Raw genomic sequence first — 20,823 nt, 5'->3', positions numbered from 1 at the left:
GCCATCAACTCACTCCTCTGAAAACTTCAGCACCGGTTATGAGGAAGACTTTTGGAAACAATACAAATAACACTTTCAAATTTCCATGCCAGGAAAGATCAGTAGCCACAAATCACGCAGCACTAAAAAAAAAAAAAGATGTACAACATTAACTGGAACTCTTACAAATAGATAGGCTCGCCTCTGTGCGAGGTCATTGTTTTCATGATCATGTCCAGTTCCGTGAGTTTCGTTTCCCGGGGACTGCGGCTGCAGGGATTTGCTTTCTGTGCCTGAGTTTCATTTTCTGGTTTCCATTCACTTCAGTCCGCCCTTCTCAAGACACATGACACTGGAGATAGGTTTATAAAAGTGGTTTCTGTAAGAGCCTGAGCACACAGCCCGGGCAGTCTACTGGTAGCAGAGGAGGAGACTGTCTATTGGAGTCTCAGTGGACGAAAAGAGCAGAAAACATGAGGTAAGGCAAGATTCAGAAGGCGCTGCATGCAAACGTATGTAACTTTATTTACATGTCATTTTCTCAAAACAGAGCTTGATGGGTCCTGTCATAGTAGCAGATAGTTACGTTGCTTCACCAGTTTGGCAGAAGTTTAATTATAAAGTGTTAGGGAGATTTATCAGAAATGTGCTAATTCTCTTCTACCTTAGAGACCCCATCTCTTTTTGTTGGACTTTAGGACTTTAATGTCTAACTTTGTCCCACTCTCTCATGTATTTTTCTTTAATCTGAACCCTGTGTTTCTTTTGACTTTGGAGTCTGACCAACTCCATAGGCATCATCTTTACATGGGGCCTCATTACACGGAAGGTTAACCCTTACCGCCTTACTACGAGTTCCCCTTGCGGGACCCGACTTTAACGGCTGGTTTTACCAAAGGGACCTTGGTGCTAATTACGGTACCGCAATTTGCGGTACCATAATTAGCGCCTTCCCCATTCCCATTATGCCCTATGGGGGCACAAATGGGAATGGGGAAGGGCCTTGGTGAATGGAGAATTACCGCCCCCACTCACCTTGGAGTAGGGCGGTAATTCCGCCATCCACCAAGGCGGACACGGTAAAATACCGGCGGCAACCATGGTGCTAATAGCGCCATGGTTACCACCTACCGTGTAATGAGGCCCATTGTGACACAAAGCACCTTAAGTGCAGTGGCACAGGGAAGTCTCTTATATTTCCCAAAAGGTTTAAATACCCTCTCTTGGTAAAACCCCTGTTTCCAAGAGCAGTAAAGTGAAATTGACTTTACTTACAAATTGTAACTTTTCTAGACCCAGCACACACTATCTTACCATAGGATGCTGGAGGGGTTACTTAGTATCCCCTTTGTCTAGTTTCTCATGTAACATTTGTATGTTACCCTTTCTACAATTAATGGCTGGTGGCAGTGGTTTACTTTTGACTACCATTGTGTGTTTTTACCGAGGGCTGCAATTGCAGCCTTGGTAAAGCACCCATGGGTTTCCATTTAGTCAAAATGGTCCCGGTCTTCTTTTTTCGCCATTTCCTGCTGGAAAGGTCCTTCTTGAGATTTACTCTCCGCGCCAAACCAGGTTTGGTCCCTTTGTTCATTTTGTCTTTGGCAGGATTCACTAGTGAAGCCCACCTCTGGCTCCAGACTGTCTGGCAGGGGTTGCTTAGTCCCCTAGGAGACAGGAATGCACTCTTAGGTGATTGGCTGGCTGTCCTGGAAGGTGAGGCTTTTTGCTTGGAAGGTAGAGTCGACCACTGGAACAAAGGAATCCGAAGAAGAACTTGGAAGAGATGCCGGCTGCAACTCCTGGACCGTTGGTTTGCCCGGTGAAGCCCTGCTGCTGTGCTGAAGCTCCGAATTCGCCTCGACTAGAGAAGCCCCGAAAGGACGACTTCTCCCCTTGAGTTGGTGGGACCAATCAACTCCAAAGTGAACTCGTCTGGACATCCTCTTGGAGCTGGCTGTACTTCCACTGCTGCTGCAGGATCCGATTGCCAGGGAAAGGAACACCAGATTCAAGTGTATCACTTTTAAGTTGGCCAAGAGCACCAGGAAGATCCTCCGGACTCCCAGGAAACAGGACTGACTGAGCCTGAGCCACCTCAACAGAGTGCTGGATCCGAGATGCAAGGAAAGGCCATCTCGACAGCCAAGAGTCTGCAGTGGTGCTATTTGCTAAGACCCGAGGAATTGACACCGCGAAGTGCCGCTGAATTGAAGTTTGCCCATTGCTGCCACCGACCGTCCATTTCGTTTTGCCAGAGTCTCTAGACATCCTCCCTCTTGTCCCCACGACTGAGGCCCAGGAACACAGGAACTGCAGACCTCCAAGAACAAAAGTGCAGCTGGATCCAGTTTTCTTCATACCAAAGGTACTGTAAACCTAAGAGGACTTACCTCTTGTTGTGTAGCCTTGCTAGTTCTCAGTTGAGACTTGTCTTGGTTGCCTTGCAGAGTTGCTTGCATCTTTGCCCTTCACAAGCCTTGCAGCTTGTGGTTTTTCAAGTGTTCTTTATCTCTACAAACTCTTTTTAAAACTTTGTGCAAGACTTTGATGTACCTACCAGAAGATCTTCAGCTTCCCTAGACTTTGCTCAACTCACATTGACTTGCCTGGCCCCCTGAAATACTCTTCTACCTCTGACTCTGTGCCTTTACCTTTCCTCCAGGAAAGGGTTAATTTACTTTGCATTGGAGGGTTTTGAAAAGTACTTACCTGTTTATGAAGTATTGTGTTAACCTATGTTTTATGCCTATAAATAACCTTTACACCAAACTCAGTATTGCTCTAAATGTACCAGTGATAAATCAATGTCCACAGTGTCCTAGCTATTTAAGTCACCTGAGGGTGTAGGTAGTGTCTGTGTGTCATCCCCAATGGGTATCATCTGATTTAGAGAAACTAAGAGTGTGTTTTGAAGTATCCTTAAAAGTTACATGTGATTTTCTCCCTTCTGAAGAAGGCTTATATAACTGACTGTTAAATTCATAAATAATTATTTAATCAAGAAACCTTGAGAGAAAGTGTTTATTTGGACAACTGTCACTGTGAAACTCTATGTTACAAAGTTACAGCTCACATTGACCCCTCTTGAGATGTGCCTGCCTTCTCAGTTACGCTACCAACGTGTGTAGTACATGCTTATATAAAACGTTGGGTTAACTATTGTCACAAGGTCAAGGCTGGTGCTGCATACAATATTGCCTAACATAAAGTATGATGGTATGTGTAGAGAGTTTTACTTTTGGCTATATATGCTGAAACTATTGCACCAGAGTAAAGCTAGGGAGAATTGGCATAGGAGGCGGTACACAAAGTTTGTAGGTGTTGTTTGGTTATTTACCCACCCACTTCCTGCCCCTCCCGCCCAAAACACATTCTCCTCAGACCTCTAGCTAGTTTTTTCAAGCCCTATAATCAAACTTGGTGCTCTGAAGTGCCTGCTAGTGTTTTTTCACTGCAGTCTTCTGTGAGTTAATGAGCCTCATTACGAGGCTGGCGGCCGCAGAATGAACGGGGCCGTTAAGGGACCGGCACCGTTCATTCCGGGCCGCCACATTACGAGGTCTGCAGAGGGTCCCGCTTTGCACACCTGGCCAGACCAGACGTGCAGAGCGGGACCCGCTAGCAGACCAGGATGGTAACAACGGGCCCGTTGTTAGCATCCTCCCTGGGAATGGGGATGTACCGGGTCCCGCAAAAGGGAATTACCGGGCCCTCCAAGGTCAGAATGGCCCGGTAAGTCCCCTTTTGCGGGACCCGGGCCCGAGTTTGGAGGTAGCCATGCCGCTAAAAACGGCATGGCTACCTCCAAACTTGTAATGAGGCCCAATGACTTAATTGGAGCTGTAAACCTGATACTAATATAGCGTTAAACCCCCGTTCCAAGGGCTGGAACGTGGGTAACGGCCCGGCAGCCCAAGTTATCGGCCCGACCGAAGCGAGGACGGATAACGCAGCCACCGGGCCATTACCCCCTGTTCCAGCCCTTGGAAGGGGGGAATAAGGCCCAGGATTTGATGCTTTGTTATGAGCAGGGAGCCTACATAGTTTTTCCTGTTCAGGAATGAGGAGGGAAGCACACAAGTGAGGTGAAGGAGGATGACAAGGATTGTGTCTTTCCTTTTTAAAGGGGGGGAGGAAGCTTTGTGTTGAAGAAGTCCCCTGCGGCTTCTCCTCTCCACCTCCCCCAATGCTGGTCCATGCGGATGATGCATTTGGTGGAAAAGGAATGTGGGGGTGGGACTACACAACATGAAGTTACAGATGGGCTGTTGTCAACTCTGAATCATTGTCTGCCGTCGTTCTCGATGTCACTTGGAACCATTCAGGGGAGAATATATCCCACAATTGAGAGAGCAACCCATCTATAATTATATAATATTTTCTTTGTTTTCAATGAATGTTTCCAATAATATTTCCCAATTTTCAGGGTATATAAGCCCAGCCGATCCCATGTGAAATCATGACATGTACATAGATATGAACTGCATTCACAACACCTAGCATGTGTTGAGGTGTTGTACATTTCTGTGTGCAGTCACTTACAGTTCCATATAAACACAATTCTGTTCGTGTGAAGAAACATTTGCTTAATATACTACAATACAACTATTACTGCATGAAATAAGTCAATTACAGAGCATGTGTACAGGTGTTCTGTATGAAAAGACAATCAACGGTAAGGTTTCTCTGCCTTTAGAGTACACAAAGATGCTCAACAATTACAGAAAACAGCACTCTAAAATTAAATCTTGAGTGGGATGCATTTACCTTCCTTTGTACTTTTCAGAAATGGGATGGCGGTGTAAAAGAGGCCCTTGAAAGCTCAAACCCAAGCTAATCGTGGAGTAGAATTTAGTGGGGCACCGCAGATCATATTTATTTAGAAATGTATGAAGTCCACCGTTGGGCTGACTGTTACAAGTTTGAGCTACTGTGCCGATTATAAAATAGATTTAAGTCGCTTTCGTGTGCACTCACAGTGAAACTACTTCCGAAGCTGTAAGCAGTAAAGCTGTATTGAATTTTTCTCTCTCTCCCCATTAACTTAACTGACCTGGAGCGCCTGGTGAACATTAGTTTCTTTAATTGGCTTTGTGCAGAAGTTAGCCCAATATTGCACACCTTCCTCTCTCATCTGTGAGGCGAGATAGTGATACCAACCTGGCGTAAGGATTCTATGAAGGTTTGCCACATTTATTGTCCGAATGGCAACTTCGCAGAATTCCTTTGGCGAATTTGCCTATTTTATTTAACAATAACAGCGGGGGGAGACCCCCTGCACCCTCTCTTACACCACCCACCCTCATCCCCATTATACTTTACTCCAGTTTACCATATATCTGTTTGTGGTAAAAAATGTGCCAAACAAATGTGGCAAAACCGAATTCGGCTAAGTTGTCTTTCGGCAAAAGTGAGCTAGACTGGCATAAGTGTCACACAACACTCTATTTTAGAAGTTTCTGGGTTGGCGCATCACCCACATTGATCTAATTTTGATGTGGTGTGAAATTAAAATTTGATGAGCAAGAGCTAAAACCAGCTCCTGGGTATTGGGCATCACCCAGTAGGCAGGGTTAGCAAACAAGATGGTAACCCATGTTCTTTTGATGACAGAGACGAAAAGCATTAAAACTGCCCTAACAAACTACAGTGAATGGTATGTCCATACAGAGTACAGGTTTCCAGGTTACCAGATTCACAAACAAAATATGACAATGCTCATTGACAGGATTTGTTTTATCCCTCTCAACAAAACGTGCACACAGTGTGTATGAACGGTATTCAAGGTGTGCTGGCCACCGGTAAGTAAGGGGGAGGGAGGAAGCAGGTTATCAGAAATGTTCAGCAGAGTGAAAACCGAAAGTTATTTTTCTCACTCAAACATTTCTAATTAATTTGATTCACGGTAATCCTTTTTTCAATATATTTTACTATCATGAGGGACACTTCACCCGCTATAACCTTTCTCCTTCTGTAGTGAAGGGAGTAACACTGGTATTGGACGGTGCCCCCTGATTCTCTTATCAAATGCGGCAGACCACAGACCCTTTTCTTCACCCACTCCAGTCATATGGGGTCCAGCTAGAATGCTCAAATTGTTTCCACTTTTCTGGCACGACAATAGCATGACATACAGATGGCGATACCTCCATCTCGTTGTAACATAGGTTGTCCCCCAAAATTCCATCCACTCTCCAATGTATACCTGGAACAATTTGGAGCACTTCTAGAAGAAAAAACATCACTCTCCACCAACATGCTGACAACACCAACGGGTATGCCAAAGTGTCATTGGCACACAGTATCCACTGCCTGAAATCATGCCTTAACCTCAACCAATAATGGACCTCATCCAATTACTTGAAATTAAACCCAACACAACGTGACTGTCCCTTCTTTTATTAGGCCCCAACAAACAACCATATACATTATTTGCTGTCGGACAGGACCAAAGTTAGCTTAAGACAATTTCTTCTGGGGAAAAAAAATAAATCCTTGCTTTCACTCTACAACTGTTGAAGTCCATTTAAGTCAGATGTCTTCGAACTGGGGGGCTGGCCCCCCTAGGGGGGCTCGAAGGAGGTCCAAGGGGAGTGCATAGCCCTTCATAAAAAATGGACAACAGTGACTTCATTTAATAGGAAACATAAGCACATATGGCTTCTGGGGGTGGGGTCTGGCAACAATATTTGTACTCAAGGGATGCTCGGCAACAGGGAATATGGCAACCAAATACATCTCAAGGCCGTTTTCCACCAAACAGTTCCTATTTTGACCACATCCCACAATATTGCAAGAACCTCATTGGACCTGCACAAGCCGTGCATCAGGTTCATGAACGGTTGCATTATATAAACAAGTGTTGGCAAAGACAACAGTTCTGGCTTTTGTGCAGATATGCGATAGGCATTTTCCAGGCAGTGTCTTAAAAATGCTCCCTGGGAATAAGATGCCAACCGTTGGTCAGTGGTGTTAGTACCTGGACATATTATGGCATGAATGGCAACCTATCTACTGCCTATAATAGAGCTAAAAATACCATTTTTCCCAATGATTGTTTTTAACAGAAAATCAGTACAAGACAGATGCAAGGACACATTGCTCAATAAGTAAGTGACTGAAGACGCAGTCGGGGAAGACAATTTTTTTACACCAGAACCTGGTTTTCAGCTTTGATTAAGCTATTAGCTTTCAGTAGACTGCTTGGATTGGCATACCCTTAAAAGCTTACAGCTAGTTTAAAAAGATCCAGAGGTGGGGTGTTTTGGGAGGTGTGTGGCAGAAGTCGGCGGGAATGTCTAAATGAACCAGCATGGCGACGGGCAGTCAGTGGGAGGGTAAGATGGTCCAAACAGCACCCACAGGCTGTGTATCCCTCCTCACATCACATATTTCTTCTATCGTCACTTCCCAAGCCAATAGTGTTAGCTAATAGGCAGCACTTACAGCTCCACCCAATAGCCAAAACTAGAACTTTTCACAAGCAGGCTGTACTCCCTGGTGTGAAATCCAACCAAGGCCAGTATATTCCCTCTCTAGAAGTTCAGTAAACCACAAATGAAAAATCCAGAAGCAAGGTTTATGTTACACACTCACATTGTTCAACATTGCCCGTCCATATCCTTCAGTTTCTAATTGTTATCATGTGCTCTGTAATTGTTGTACTACTATGTTCTGTACATTTTGTGTTTGAACGGTACAACCAATTTGGGTAATCACTACCAAACATGGGTAACGGGGGTGTCCCCCGCTAGCCATGTTTGGTAGTTAAGGCCTTTGAGGGTAGCGGGGATGTCCCTCACTTCCGGAGATCTGGAGGCGGGGACAAAAAAAATAAAAAGAAACAAAGCAGATGGCGAAAAGGTAAGTAGGGGGTGGGGGTGAGTGTGTATGGGGGTCAGTGGGGGGTTTGAGTGTTGGCGGAATTGGCCACGGCAAAATTTGGCTTTGCAGCCGAATTGACCATGGTCAATTCGGCCGCAAACAATTGTGCCACGGACAAACCGTATACATTCGTTTGAACTGTTCTAATAAGATTCATTTATCTGTACAATTACTTGTGTATATAATTCTGTATTTTACTATGTGCTCAAACTGTATATTACCCTGTGTACAAACCGTAGTGTCATCTTTTTTCCCCGTCACCAATGTATCTATTAACCACTTTTGAAATGTGTAACTGTAACCTGTAAACTTGAAGCTTTCTTGCACACACGCCCGGATACCTTCGGGTCTGGCGCGCGCTATAAATAAATAAACAAAACAAACAAACAAAACAAATAAAGCTGCCACGATGTTCAGCTTTCTCTTGTCTGTTTGGTGCATGGTGCTAGGACCACGATCAACTGATAATAGCCTATATAAAATGACAAGCAATGACAAAGCCAACAGTTTTGGCGTTTGATATATCGTTGAAGTAGAAATGGGGCGTGGATGTAGAGAGGGGGAACATAGTGAAACAGTGGCCATATGTTACTTAGTGCTAATACTATTAATGGTGAGTACAAACAGTTATACAGGTATGAAAATACAAGTACACGTATGGAAACGCATTGTAATATTGTACATATGAGAACACGGACAAATTTAGACATGCACTTTAATTAGGAAAATGCTGTTTTTGAATATACAGCATGATACACTATAATTTATAGACATCAAAGCGAAATCTGTACTGTAGCTCGGTGGATTAATGTACGTGCTGCATTTATCTGTGAGGAACCTCGATTAACTCATGCCAGCTGTTATTTTAGTATCACATAACAATTTAGCTTGCTTGGTGTGCTACTAAAATTGTCTGCAAATTGACCAGGTATTGTTCTCTTTTGAAACTTCATTGCACCTCCTTATTTTGAGATCATGTCATATATCACAAGGCAATATAAAGGCCTTGAAAATGCAGACAGTCACAAGTTTCCAAAATAACAAACATCATTTATTTAGGAAAGAGTGAAAACACGCCCCATTCCATTCAGGAGTTTCTTAACAAATCCTGTTTTTGTATCTTGCTTTCTGGGACTCCTAGCTGTTATAGCCCCCTGTACCTTTAAGGCGCACGCCTGTTGGGGAGAGGGGTGTGTCCGACGACAAAGGACTGGAGGGAGGAGTGTTGGCGTGAGGATGCAAGTTCCTGTTGCAGTTAAATAAAGATAGTTGTGTTTTCTTATCCCTCCGGCTCTGCGTCCATCCTGTGTATATCCAAGCCCAGTCCGGGCTACATCTGGCTATGAGGCTTTCTCCTTGCGAGCCGGAGTCCTTCTGCGGGTGAATCCACCACGCGTCCTCCAATACATGCGGCCGGTGATCCCACCGGGCCGCTTCCTCCTTCGCAACAGAGCTGCCTGGCGCACCAGTGACGGCGAGACCCGCTGCATCACATCCTTCTGGTGACGGGCCCCGGCCCACACGAGATCCTGCTCTGGGTGCAGTCCACCCCACCCATCACCCTGAGAGGACCTGCTGGAGGGCGACAACCAGCGCCGAAATTGCAGCGGCCCTGTGGGCCGACGATTGCGCCATGGTGCAGGAGCGCGCTCGCGGTTGGTATCGGGCGGTGCCCCCCACAATGCCTGCCTGCAGCAACGAAACCGGACCATCTACACTCCTGCTGGAGAGGAGCAAACAGACGGTGAGCAGCTGTGCCCTCCAGACTTTACTCCTCCTTATTTGCCTCACATCACTGCACATGCCCATAGACACCCTGTGGGCCTACTGGACACGCCCTCAGTATACTTCTGGATCCCTTTCTTCTTGGTTCTGGCTTCTCCTGTGTGCCATGTCAGAGCGGTGCCCTGGGATATTTGCTAACCGCCGGACCCACAGCTAGTGAGTAGGTGGGCCATCGCCTACCTCACGATCATCGTAAAGGGCACCTACTGCCAACATGGGCAAACCAGCCTCACCACCCCCCGCAGCATGAAATCCGTACAGCTACACATGCCCCTTCCATTTTCTGCAACGCCACAAGCAAACAAGGATCCTCGGTGGACCGAATGGATGGAGAACTTCTACCACTTCTTCAGAGGGTCGGGGAAGGCGACTCACCTCACCTACATGACGTCTTTCTTAATCTGGTAGGGGGGAGGTGAAAACTATTGTCGAAACCATCCCAACGGCCGACCAACCTGATTTCGCCTCCCTGATCGCCGCACTCAACAGGCTACTTATTATTGAGCTCAACAGAGATACCTATTCAATCAATGCACGCAGAAGCCACAGGAGACTGTTGACGAGTAGATTACCCGCCTGAGGGTCAAAGGGGCTCACTGCCAGTTTGATGCTTTTTCACTGGACGAGGCTATACGCCTGCGCATCATTGAGGGCTGCCTATCAACCACGCTTAAGAAACAACTACTGAAAAAGCCCGTCACGATCCCAGAAGTCAGTGAACTTGCAAGAATCTTAGAAAGCTGTTAGGGAGAATTCTCATAAATGGTTGATTTCCCTTACCTACTGAGTCCCTCAGCAGCTTTGCTGGATTTCTAGGATTAATTTTTCTCACCAGGTAAGAGTGTGAGCCTTTTTCCCACTCTTACAATGTGTTTTGCTATGTGTATTTCTACTTTTTGTGTGATCTTGGGCACTGGAGCCTCACCTACTCCATGGCACCATATTCTTCCATGTGTGTTACACAGCACCTTCGGTGCAGTAACACAGGGTTGTCTTTTAGACTTCCCACCGACTCCATTTTCTGGGGTTGACTACTGTCCCTCAGAACAGGTAAAGTTGCCATTAACTTTATTTAGCCACTTTTACCACAGACCCAGTACGCCCCATCTTCCGTGGAGTATTGGAAAGGGTTAATTCCTATCCCTTCGCTCCCTTTACACTAAGACTTGGCTGGTGGCAGTGGTATCTACCCTATTTTTTATACCACAGTTATCATAAATAACCATGGTAATGTTTTAGGGTATTATATTAGCCTCAAACATAAACCCGCTTGACCATATATATTTTATTACGGTTCGGGCTGGGTTTATTCACCATTTCTTTTTGTACATTTCTTACTCATGTTTTACTCTGCGCGCCAAACCAGGTTTGGTCCCTTTGTTCATCGCCTTTTCGCGGGCTTCCACACAGAAGCCCTCCTTTAGGCGCCTGAGAGTCTCGGTAGGCAGGATGTGAGGGAGGGGTTTTAGGACCCCTGCCATGGGTTCCCTTGGTAACCCAAGTTGCACTCCTGTTCAATTGGCTGCGCGACTGTCCTTGCCAGGACAGTCACCCTGCTCTGTGATTGACAGCCAGGCTGTATGAATGGGGGAAAACTGGTAAAAAAGCAGGTCTCTGGGACTGGAAGAGCAGAGTCGCCACTGGAACGAAAGAACCTACGGGGAACTGACGGAAGAGGACCCCTACCATGACTAAACTGCACAGTGAATCTTCAGAATCCGACGACAGAGAAGATCCTCCAGGAAACTTCTTCCCTTGAGCTGGTGGGACCAACCAGTTCACCCAAACTGCAAGCCAGGACCCCTCATCTGGTCGAATTCGCTGTACAGAGCAACAGTGGGCCGGTAGCCAGGAAGGTCGGACCCTGCTTGGGTTTTAAGGAGCGCACCTTTTATTCATTGCTTTGCTTTGCTGCTGGTTTCTTCCCTGGGTAGTGCAGGACCCTCCAGTCTTCCTACTTCTGATCAGTCTGACAGTCGCTTCAGGAACCGTGAGCCTGCAGGAACTACCAGGAACTTTTGCCTCAGCTACAGCTCCCTCTCTGTTTTAAGGTACTGTGCAAATCTGGTTGTTTGTTTCGTTCAGCCGCGGTGAAAGTGTTTGAAATCTTTCTCCAATCCGAGGGCTTGTCCTTCTCTTTGAACTAACTTTTCTACCAACCAACCTTGTCCAGAAACCGTGCCACAAACTTTACTGCGAACTACACTGAATTGTATTATCTTGAGCAAAAGACTTTTGAACCATTGTCTTTGGCCCTAAGCCTTTTTCTATCTAATTTTATCATTGTAGTCTCTCTTGTTCGATTGCCCTGAGTACTTACCTGTTGGTGTGATTCAATTTCTGTTAACTTCTGTCTTTCCCTCCCTTTTAAATTGCTGGAGTGCCATTTTGCTCCCACTTCATTTTGTGAGCTTAACTTGTCTGGAATTTAAGGGAAGTGGTGTGGTGTATTAAGAATGTGATTTTTAAACTGCTTAGTATATTGAAATGTTATACAACTGAAGAGTGAAATAAATGTATATTCTTTTACTTGAAAACCCTGAGTCAGTGTTTGCCTGAATCATAGTAATTGCTGTCCTTTGTGTAACTATTAGATGCTGCTCACTTACTCTTGAGATAAGTCTGGGTGCTCAGCCATCGCTACCACTTTAACTGTGTGGTACAGGCTTGTACCAAAGGTGAATTTGTACTGCCACTTGTAGTGTTAATTGTGTGTGGTGTTCCCAAAGGGTACTGCATATAATTCTGCCTAACAAAAGCATAGATGCCCAGGCTGCTTCAATGGCTGACGCACCAGCACTAAAGCACGACACGACTGAACGCATTGCTGCAGCTCAACAGCCAGTCCAACGGTAGGGAGAGAGGGGAGTCACTCCTTAGAGGCAACCCAACATGCAACCACCCAGACAACAGAGACAGTGCTACCGATGCGGCATCGCGTTCCCCCACTCAGGCTCCTATCCTGCGCTGTCACAAAGATGTGCCAACTGTGGGAGAGAGGGCCACTTCCCATCTGTCTGCAGGGAAGGGAGGCTGTTTCCTATCCTGAGTCCCCAGGTGCCTACTAGGATGCTGAAACGACCACCACAACCTCAATATTTTCAACAGAGGTTCTACCAGCCCAATCAACGGCTATATGTCCGTGCCGTTGATGAATACCACTATCCAGACTATCCACAAGCCTATGGGTACCACAAACAGCCGTCTCACTTGGCAGACGAGTACGACGAACCCCCCCAGCGGAAGAAAGTCAGTACACGGCCATGCCCAACCCAGGCACCTCATATTACGACCTGGGAGCACAGGATGAATATGTCAACCTTATCCAGGACAGCGAGGAGGCAAAGGAAGCTCTGCGGTTCCTAGTCAAGATGGGCAACTGCCTTTTTCACTTTCTGGTAGACTCTTGCGCCACCGTGAACATCATGGGGGAGCAAAAGTACCTGAGAATCCCTGATGAACCAGTGCTGGAAATGATCCACTCCAGAATCTTTCAGTGGGGCGCACCCAAAACCCCTGCAGACCGTTGACCATTTCAAGCGCCGGCTCCTCCTCAGAGGACGACAGACTGACACAACCATACACGTCATCCGATGTCCCACAAAAGGACGATGCCTCCTCAGCTACTACACAGCCTCATGCCTGAAGTGAATCAGAGGTGCCGGGGCACTGTTTGAGCCATCACAACCGGTGATACCCAAGGCCTCATCACCAAATGTGGCATAATAGAGAAATTCCCTCAACTGGGTACGGGTTTGGGAAGACTAAAAAGACCACCGATCAGGCTCCACATAGACCCATCTGTGAGACTGGTCCCACAACACCCCAGGAGTGTTGGGTTCCATCTTTAAGAGGCTGTCTCCAGAGAGCTCGACCAGCTACTTTCCGACAGCATCATAGAGCCCGCCACGGGGCCCACGCCGTGGGTCTCACCCCTGGTCATCATGCCAAAAGAGGGCGGGAGGCTGCGCCTGTGTGTCGACATGAGGATGGCGAATACCGCTTTCCAGAGGGAGAGACACCCGGGCCCTTGCATGAGGACATGATCGTGCAACTTAACAATGCACAAATGTTCTCCAAACTTGATTTGATACAGGGGTACCATCAACTGGAGCTCAAGAGTGATAACATTCACCACCCATGAAGGACTGTTCCGATATCAGAGGTTACATTTTGGAATCTTCTCAGCTGTAGAGATTTTTCAAGAGGCCATGATGCTAGACCAGAAACGACCCTATAGTATGTATAGTTGTTGGCCAGAAACCAATTGCATCATGTGACAAACATCGCAATCCTAGAATCGTCAATGTAACCAGAGGGCGTCCATTTTGTGAAATGTCGGCCATTTGCTTTTTTCCATCCTGTCAAAACGCTTTCCAAAATGTATTATATGCTTCGAACTCACACAGAGTGCGAGGCCACGGCCTGAATGCTGAAATACTAACACAGACAGGAATTTCAAACTGTGCAGAAATACATTGTTTTTCTCTCTCACTAAGTGTTTGAAGTTGAGCAGAAGCCGCATCTAATCAGTAATCCAGGTGCCGGCTTGTCTTGCAAACGCTGTTGTAAAAGGCAGTTAAAACATGAATTATATTCTCCTAGCGGTGCTCCTTCGTGGAGAGTGGTATTTTCTTCAGCGAGAACTATCTGACCCTTACCTCACGAACCGAGACACACAGATAACGTAGTAAGGAATGTTTCCCTGCTAAGAACATGATATCCTTGCCGAGCCAGAGCTCCATGTTCCCATAACAGAAAGCTGTTTCTGCTGCCTTTGCTAGAATAACCATCTTTAGACTGAATGAAGACTTGTCATAACGTGTCATAATTGTCATAATTGTGAATCACTGAAACCTAGCCTGTATGACATGTATGTGGGCGGATCGAATTGCCTTAACAAAGATTATGTCTAATGAATATATATTGCTGCTTGAGCGCTGCTCGCTCGCTCTCCCACATCTCACGAGGTCTGAGAACACACGTCGTGGGGCGTTGAGACCCGGTCGGCCAACTGAGAATACTTTGAAATAAACCAGACTTGTTTGAAAACAAACCTCGAAGAAGGCAAAAATGAGTCGAGGACAAAGCCGTCGAGCCGGGATCGGAAGGTGTTCGGGGCGCCCCTGTAGAAGTGATGAGAAACTCCGCAGATCTGTACACAGCCGATCCCTGATCGATGAGCAGCGCCCAGAGAGCATCAAGGTGAGGGTCCTGGAACGAGGCAGATTGAGCCAGACACGCAGTCACAATGATTCTTGGTTGCGTCTGTATACTGACGAATTGCGTCCTGAGTGACAAATTGGTTGATCAGGTGATTCGTGCCACGATTCTTAAACATCGTGATATTGGTTGAGTGTTGCTCTTGCAAGATCAAACGCCCAGGTTAATAAAAGGGTAAGAATTAACCATGCCTGGGAAATTGTCTTCCTGTTTAGTGAGATCTTTTCACTGCGGTAGACAATCTTTGGAAACTGGTCGCGCCACCCGAAGGGTCGCCGGCACATGAAATGTATATCAAGTTTGGTATAGGGACAATAGTATTTAAGGTGATTTGGCATAGGCAGACCAGACATGTATCAGACCTTCAGTGGCCTAATAATGGGAGTTTTGAATTAGCATGTATAGAACACCTAGAATCAGTATTGCTACGCAAAAAGGCCCGACCAGCAGTGTTCGACGTTGTAAGAGACTGGAGGAAGGAAGCTAATCTTCGTTTGAGAAGTAGGGAGAAACACGCGCGCAGACATAAAACGAATGTAGAGAAAGCGCTGGAGCATGATCAGTATCAGCAGACAGAAGCCATTAGGAACATGGATAGGGCTTTCCAATTAGATGTACAGAAAATATATCCATCGCAAGATTTGCATACATCAGACAAACTAATAAACAAAATATTGAATGAGCGAAGAAATGAACATCGAAGTACTGACCCAGTTGCACCTCCTCCTTATGTACCTCCCATTCCAGTTATTCCATCTGCACCAGCAGTAAGCAGTTCCTCCCCCCCTGTGCTCGTGACACCATTTACTCCGCCGCCTCCAGAGCATGAGTTAGCTGCTTTAGCAGGCAGTTCAATAGAGATGGGGCCTGCGCAAGGAAGTATTAGACAGACTCGTAGTACGATTAGCAGAAGAAGGAAAGAAGAACTGAAAGAATGGGCAGAAACGTATGTTGCTGGTGATGATGAAGTGGCTGTACAAAGTTCCATATCTGATCATAGAAGCCTTGGTGAATAGCAGGTATTATTAGAATGCATGGGGAATTATCTTGTGAAAATATGGAGTGATTTGACCGACACAGTGGTACCCCAAGAATTGCGTAATTTGGTTGTCCTTTCGGATTTGCGAGATAATGCAACGAAAGTACGAGAACATGTAGGCCGAATATTTGTGTTTAAGCGAGAACTTGATCGATTGCATAAAGAATTAATGAAAAAAGATAAACCGCATATGTCGTATGTCCAGCAACGGTTTTTTCCGCCGTTGAAACCTGTTAGTGAAGAGATGCGAATTTGTAGGCGAGATGCGCTTAGATGTATTACAGATGTTTCCATTTCCCCAATTGAAGTGCATTATAAGTTTAGTCAGTATACACCAGAAATGCAGAGAAAGGTATTACAAGTTATGGTAGAATACTTACAGGATGAATTTGTATTTGTATTTTATTTATTTATATAGCGCTCCAGGCCCGAAGGCATCCGGGCGCTATCTTAGAACAACAAGGTACACATAGGGCAATGGTTACAGTTACATTAGAATTCAGGCAGTATACATGACTGTAGTGCCAAGGTCGAGGTACAAAATGAGCAGGATAAATAAGGTACATGGCAGTGCAATAAACAGGTGGTTGTTGTCAGGAGTAAGAAGACAGATGTAAAGTAGATGGTTAAATGGCAGTTAGTCAAGTGTGGAGGATAGCCATAGCTTGGCTTTTTGTTTGAATAAAGTTGGAGAAGATAAGGATCTGATGGTGAGTGGAAGTGAGTTCCATAGTTTAGAAGCTAGAACTGGGAAACTTACACCCCCGGCTTTCTGAAGTTTGTATCTGGGGATGGTCAGACAATGTGCTTGGGCTGATCTGAGTGACCGGGTAGGTGCGTACTGAGAGAATCGAGAGGCTAGGTAGATGGGGGCCTGATTGTTTACACATTTGTGTGTGAGTGCAAGGGATTTCAGTGATATCCTTTGGGCAACTGAAAGCCAGTGTAGACTCTTCCTTGTTTCAGAAATGTGTGCAGATCTGGGGATGTTGAGGGCTGCTCTAATAGCATTATTTTGAGTGACCTGGAGTTTGTTGAGGTTGCGTTGGTTAGTCCCTTGATAAAGTGCATTACAGTAATCAAGTTTAGACATAACCAGTGTCCTGGCCAGAGTAATGCAATTCTGTGTTGAGAGGAAAGGGCAGCAGGCTGTAATGAGCTTGCATGTATAAGCAGAGGCAGCGACAACCGCATTAGTTTGTCTATTGAGGGAGAGCGTAGAATCGAGATAGATTCCTAGAGTTTTGGTGCCATTAGACAGTTTGATGGAGTTGCCATCAATATTGAAGGTCTTGAAAGATGGGTCAAGTTTGTTCAGTCTCTGTTGGGTACCCAGGATGAGAAGCTCTGTCTTGTCATCGTTGAGACAGAGCTCATGTTGGGCCATCCACGCTTGGATGACTTGATAGATGTCATTCAAGGCTTTGGAATCGGCCATGTAGTCACCAGTGATGGGAATGAGTATCTGGGTGTCATCAGCGTAGTTGGTGTAGGTGACACCCAGATAATCAAGTACATCAAACAATGGTTTGGTGAATACATTGTAGAGTGTAGGTGAAACACAAGAACCTTGTGGCACTCCACACGGCACCAGGGTTGGATCTGCGGATGAGGTAGGTGAAAATAATCTCATGTGTCTGTTGTCCAGGAAGGAACTGATCCAGTTAGTGGCTTTTTCTGAGAAGTGGGCAGCTGATTTCAAATGGCGGCAGAGGATTTGCTGATTGACAAAATCAAAAGCTCCCGAGAGGTCAAGAAGTAGTAGCAGGGCCAGTTTGCCATTGTCTTTTAAATCCTCAATTTGAGTTTTGAGATCTAATAGGGCTGTTTCTGTCCCATGCTTAGGTCTAAATCCAGATTGTCTAGTACCAATTAAATTGTTGGTTTCTAAGTACTTCTGGATCTGTAAATAAGCTGCTCTGTCTAGTATTTTTAGAAGAAACGGGACCGTAGTGAGGGTCTATAATTAGAGGGTGTGCAGGGGTCAAGGGTGGGTTTTTTCAACAAAGGGATGACCCACGAGTCCTTGAGATTATCAGGGACGATGCCCGAATGAAATGAGGAATTAATAAAGGAGGTGATAAAAGGGGCAAGATCATGCGCGAATTCCTTAATGATGGGGGCAGGGCAGGAATCGCCCTAACAGTTGGATGGTTTTAACTTGCTAATGATGTTTTCTACCTCAAGGATGGTGAGAGGTACGAAAGTAAAAGAAGGGGTGGCAATCTTAAATGCCGGGTGTTTAGTTTGGGAGGTGGTTAGTAGGTAGTTTTGTTTAGCATTGATTTTAGACTGTAAAGTGGTTATTTTAGTCAGGAGGGCTTTTTGAATATTGTTGCACCACGTGCTGTCTTTGCTGCAGGTGTCAGGGATGGGTGAAGGGGATTCTAATTCTTTAGGATTTGAATAGCTCCTTTGTGTTGGATTCTGCTTGCGAGATGCGTAGGTTGTATGTCTCTTTTTTAGCTTGTACAATCGCTTCCTTGTAATTAAGGGATGCTATGAAGAGGTTGTCTTTATTGGTCTCGCATGGGAGACTTTTCCAGAGAGCTTCGGCATTGCGTTTTTCTTTGCCTAGTGCTCTCAGTTGTGGGGTAAAGCATGAGTTCAGGTGAGCTCTTTGTTTAGATTGCCGTAATTTGAGGGATGCTATGGTGTGGATGGCTTTGAGTAGGGTTTGATTAAAGGTGTCCAATAGGACTGTAGGGTCGTTGTGCTGTGAGGCACATTTGTTGAGTATCGGCAGGATGAGAGGGAGTAATTTGTCCCTGGTGATGTCCTTTTTGTTTCTTGTGGGAATAGGGGGTGCCAAGTTAGGTTTAGGTCGTGGGTTGTTAGCTGTCATGTTAAAGATGATGATATGGTGGTCAGACCAAGCACAGGCAGAGTTGGAGCTTACCGACGTGTTGCAGTTTGTCAGCAATCCAATCAAGCGTTCTGCCCTTGTTATGAGTGGGTTCGAGAATGCGATGCGAAAAGCCTAAATTAGAAATGTTACTAGCAACCTCATCGGCCTGGAGATCCTTGGGGTCAGATAGGCCAAGATTAAGGTTGCCCAGTAGTAAGACTGGGGAGTTAGGTTTGGTGTTGTCATTAAGGATGGATATAATATCCTCAGAGAAGGAGGTGAGAGGTCCTGGAGGTCTGTAGATGAGGTGCAGTGATGCAGTGTTAGTAGGTGATAGGGAGAGTTTGACTGATAGAGATTCGGCAGAGCTGAGTTGAGTGTTGGGAATGAGTCTCATGTTAAGGTTGTCTCTGTGTATAAATGCGACGCCACCACCTTTGGAGAGGTTGGAGTGACGGTCATTTCTGATGATGGAGTATCCATCTGGGAAAGCTAGGGCCAAAAGCAGGCCTGAAGCAGCATGTAACCAAGTTTCCGTGATGGCAATGAAGTCAAGGTTTTGGGACGTGATGAGGTCTGCAATATCAAGAGCGTGGGCCGGAAGGGATCTAGCATTGATGAGGGCTCCCTTTACTTCTTTGTTAGGAAGGGCCAGAGGGTGGTCAGGTTGAACCTGTGTAGATGGGAGTGGGTTGGTAGTGTGGTGTTGGTGTTTGTTACGATGGGCGCACGGTGCGTGAGGCAATCTAGATCTAAGTCTAAGATTCCTAAATTGGAGTGAGCAGGGTTGATTAGGTGTGGGTTTGGTGGCAAAGTGTTGAAGCCACAAGGCGGGTGCATTAAGATAAGGATTGGTGGAGTGGTAGATGTGAGAATTAGTCATGTTGTTATGAATGGGCGTGATGGATGTGGTAGGGTGGTGAACCAGTGGTATGGTGCCATGGATCATTATAGAGGATGGAGTGCAGAGTTGGTGAGAGAGGATCTCAAGTGTGGAGATGTGTGGTACACGGTGTGAGCTGGCTAGCGGCGTGATTGTGACAAGGTGTGCAAGGAGGAGGCAGGCAAGGAGACGCAGCGGCATATCGAAACACAGGAGCACTGAAATTAGGTTGGCCAATATGTAGACTGATAAAGGTATGGATCGAAGCAGTGTTGGGCAGTGAATGTATGAAGAATAAGATATGTTGTCCTGCTGATTTAATGACAATTTACAAAAGAGCATTTTCACCTGAAACAGGAACGACTGCTTTTTCTCTTGATTTAGCTTTGTTGCTTAATAGACGAACAAATGTAGAATCGCCTAGTTTGCAATTACCCATGAGGGAAGTGCCTCCCACGTTTGTCCTGAAAGTAGAAGTTGCTGCCGTTGGAGAAACCCCAGCGCGAACGATAGAAGCTCATTATATTTCACAATTTGTACATGTCCCTTTTTCTAGGCAAGAGGTAAATACTATCAAGCAGACAATCCCTGATATTAGGAAAAACCCATCAGGATTCTTTAAGGAAATTGAATCTGTTTTGAATTCATCTGTTTTTACATTGAGTGACATTGATTTATTGTTTCCCGTGATTCTTCCTGTAGACATATGGAAACAGGTTAGAAATATAAATGACGCGCCGAAGTTAGGTGAAACATGGGAGAATTTGACTAGAATTGATAGTGAGAGAAAGGCTGGAGAGAAGCCGCCGCAAGTAATGTTGGCTTTGCTGTCGCGAATAGTAGAGAAATTGAAAACTTTGGTACCCGAAAAAAGAATAGTTTTGGATAAATTGAATGCTTTTTTTACAGGGCAAAGAAGGAGTGATACATCATTTTAATCGATTTGAAGAAGTATTTGCAGATTTTAGTGGTCAAGATTTAAGTACTGAACCTGGGAAGAGATTGTTTGTTGATAAGTTTGTGCAAGGGTTGCTACCGAAAACTCAAAGTTCAATAATGACATCTGAAAGGGCATGGCAAGCACAAACACAAAGTGAAGTATTACAAATGGCCCAGTAGTATGAGAACAGAGTAAATTCAGAAAAGGACAAGGAACTAAGGGACAAAGGGAATTTGAAA

At 45.6% G+C, this 20,823-nt stretch overlaps 1 protein-coding gene across 1 annotated transcript in view; it reads left to right on the top strand.

Annotated features, from left to right (window-relative positions):
* The first annotated feature begins 326 nt into the window (after window positions 1–326).
* LOC138472869 (interferon-induced protein with tetratricopeptide repeats 5-like) overlaps window positions 327–20,823 on the top strand; it is a 156,957-nt gene continuing 136,460 nt past the window's right edge. Inside the window, exon 1 of the mRNA XM_069611261.1 lies at window positions 327–457. Coding sequence (XP_069467362.1) covers window positions 453–457 — 5 coding nt within the window. The 5' untranslated portion in view covers window positions 327–452. The remainder of the gene's footprint in view (window positions 458–20,823) is intronic.

The sequence above is a fragment of the Ambystoma mexicanum genome, chromosome 8 (genome assembly GCF_040938575.1).
Source record: "Ambystoma mexicanum isolate Mex_15411 chromosome 8, UKY_AmexF1_1, whole genome shotgun sequence".
Lineage (NCBI taxonomy): Eukaryota > Metazoa > Chordata > Amphibia > Caudata > Ambystomatidae > Ambystoma > Ambystoma mexicanum.
The sequence above is the reverse complement of the archived record's forward strand: the minus strand, read 5'-3'. Positions and strand labels throughout refer to the sequence as shown.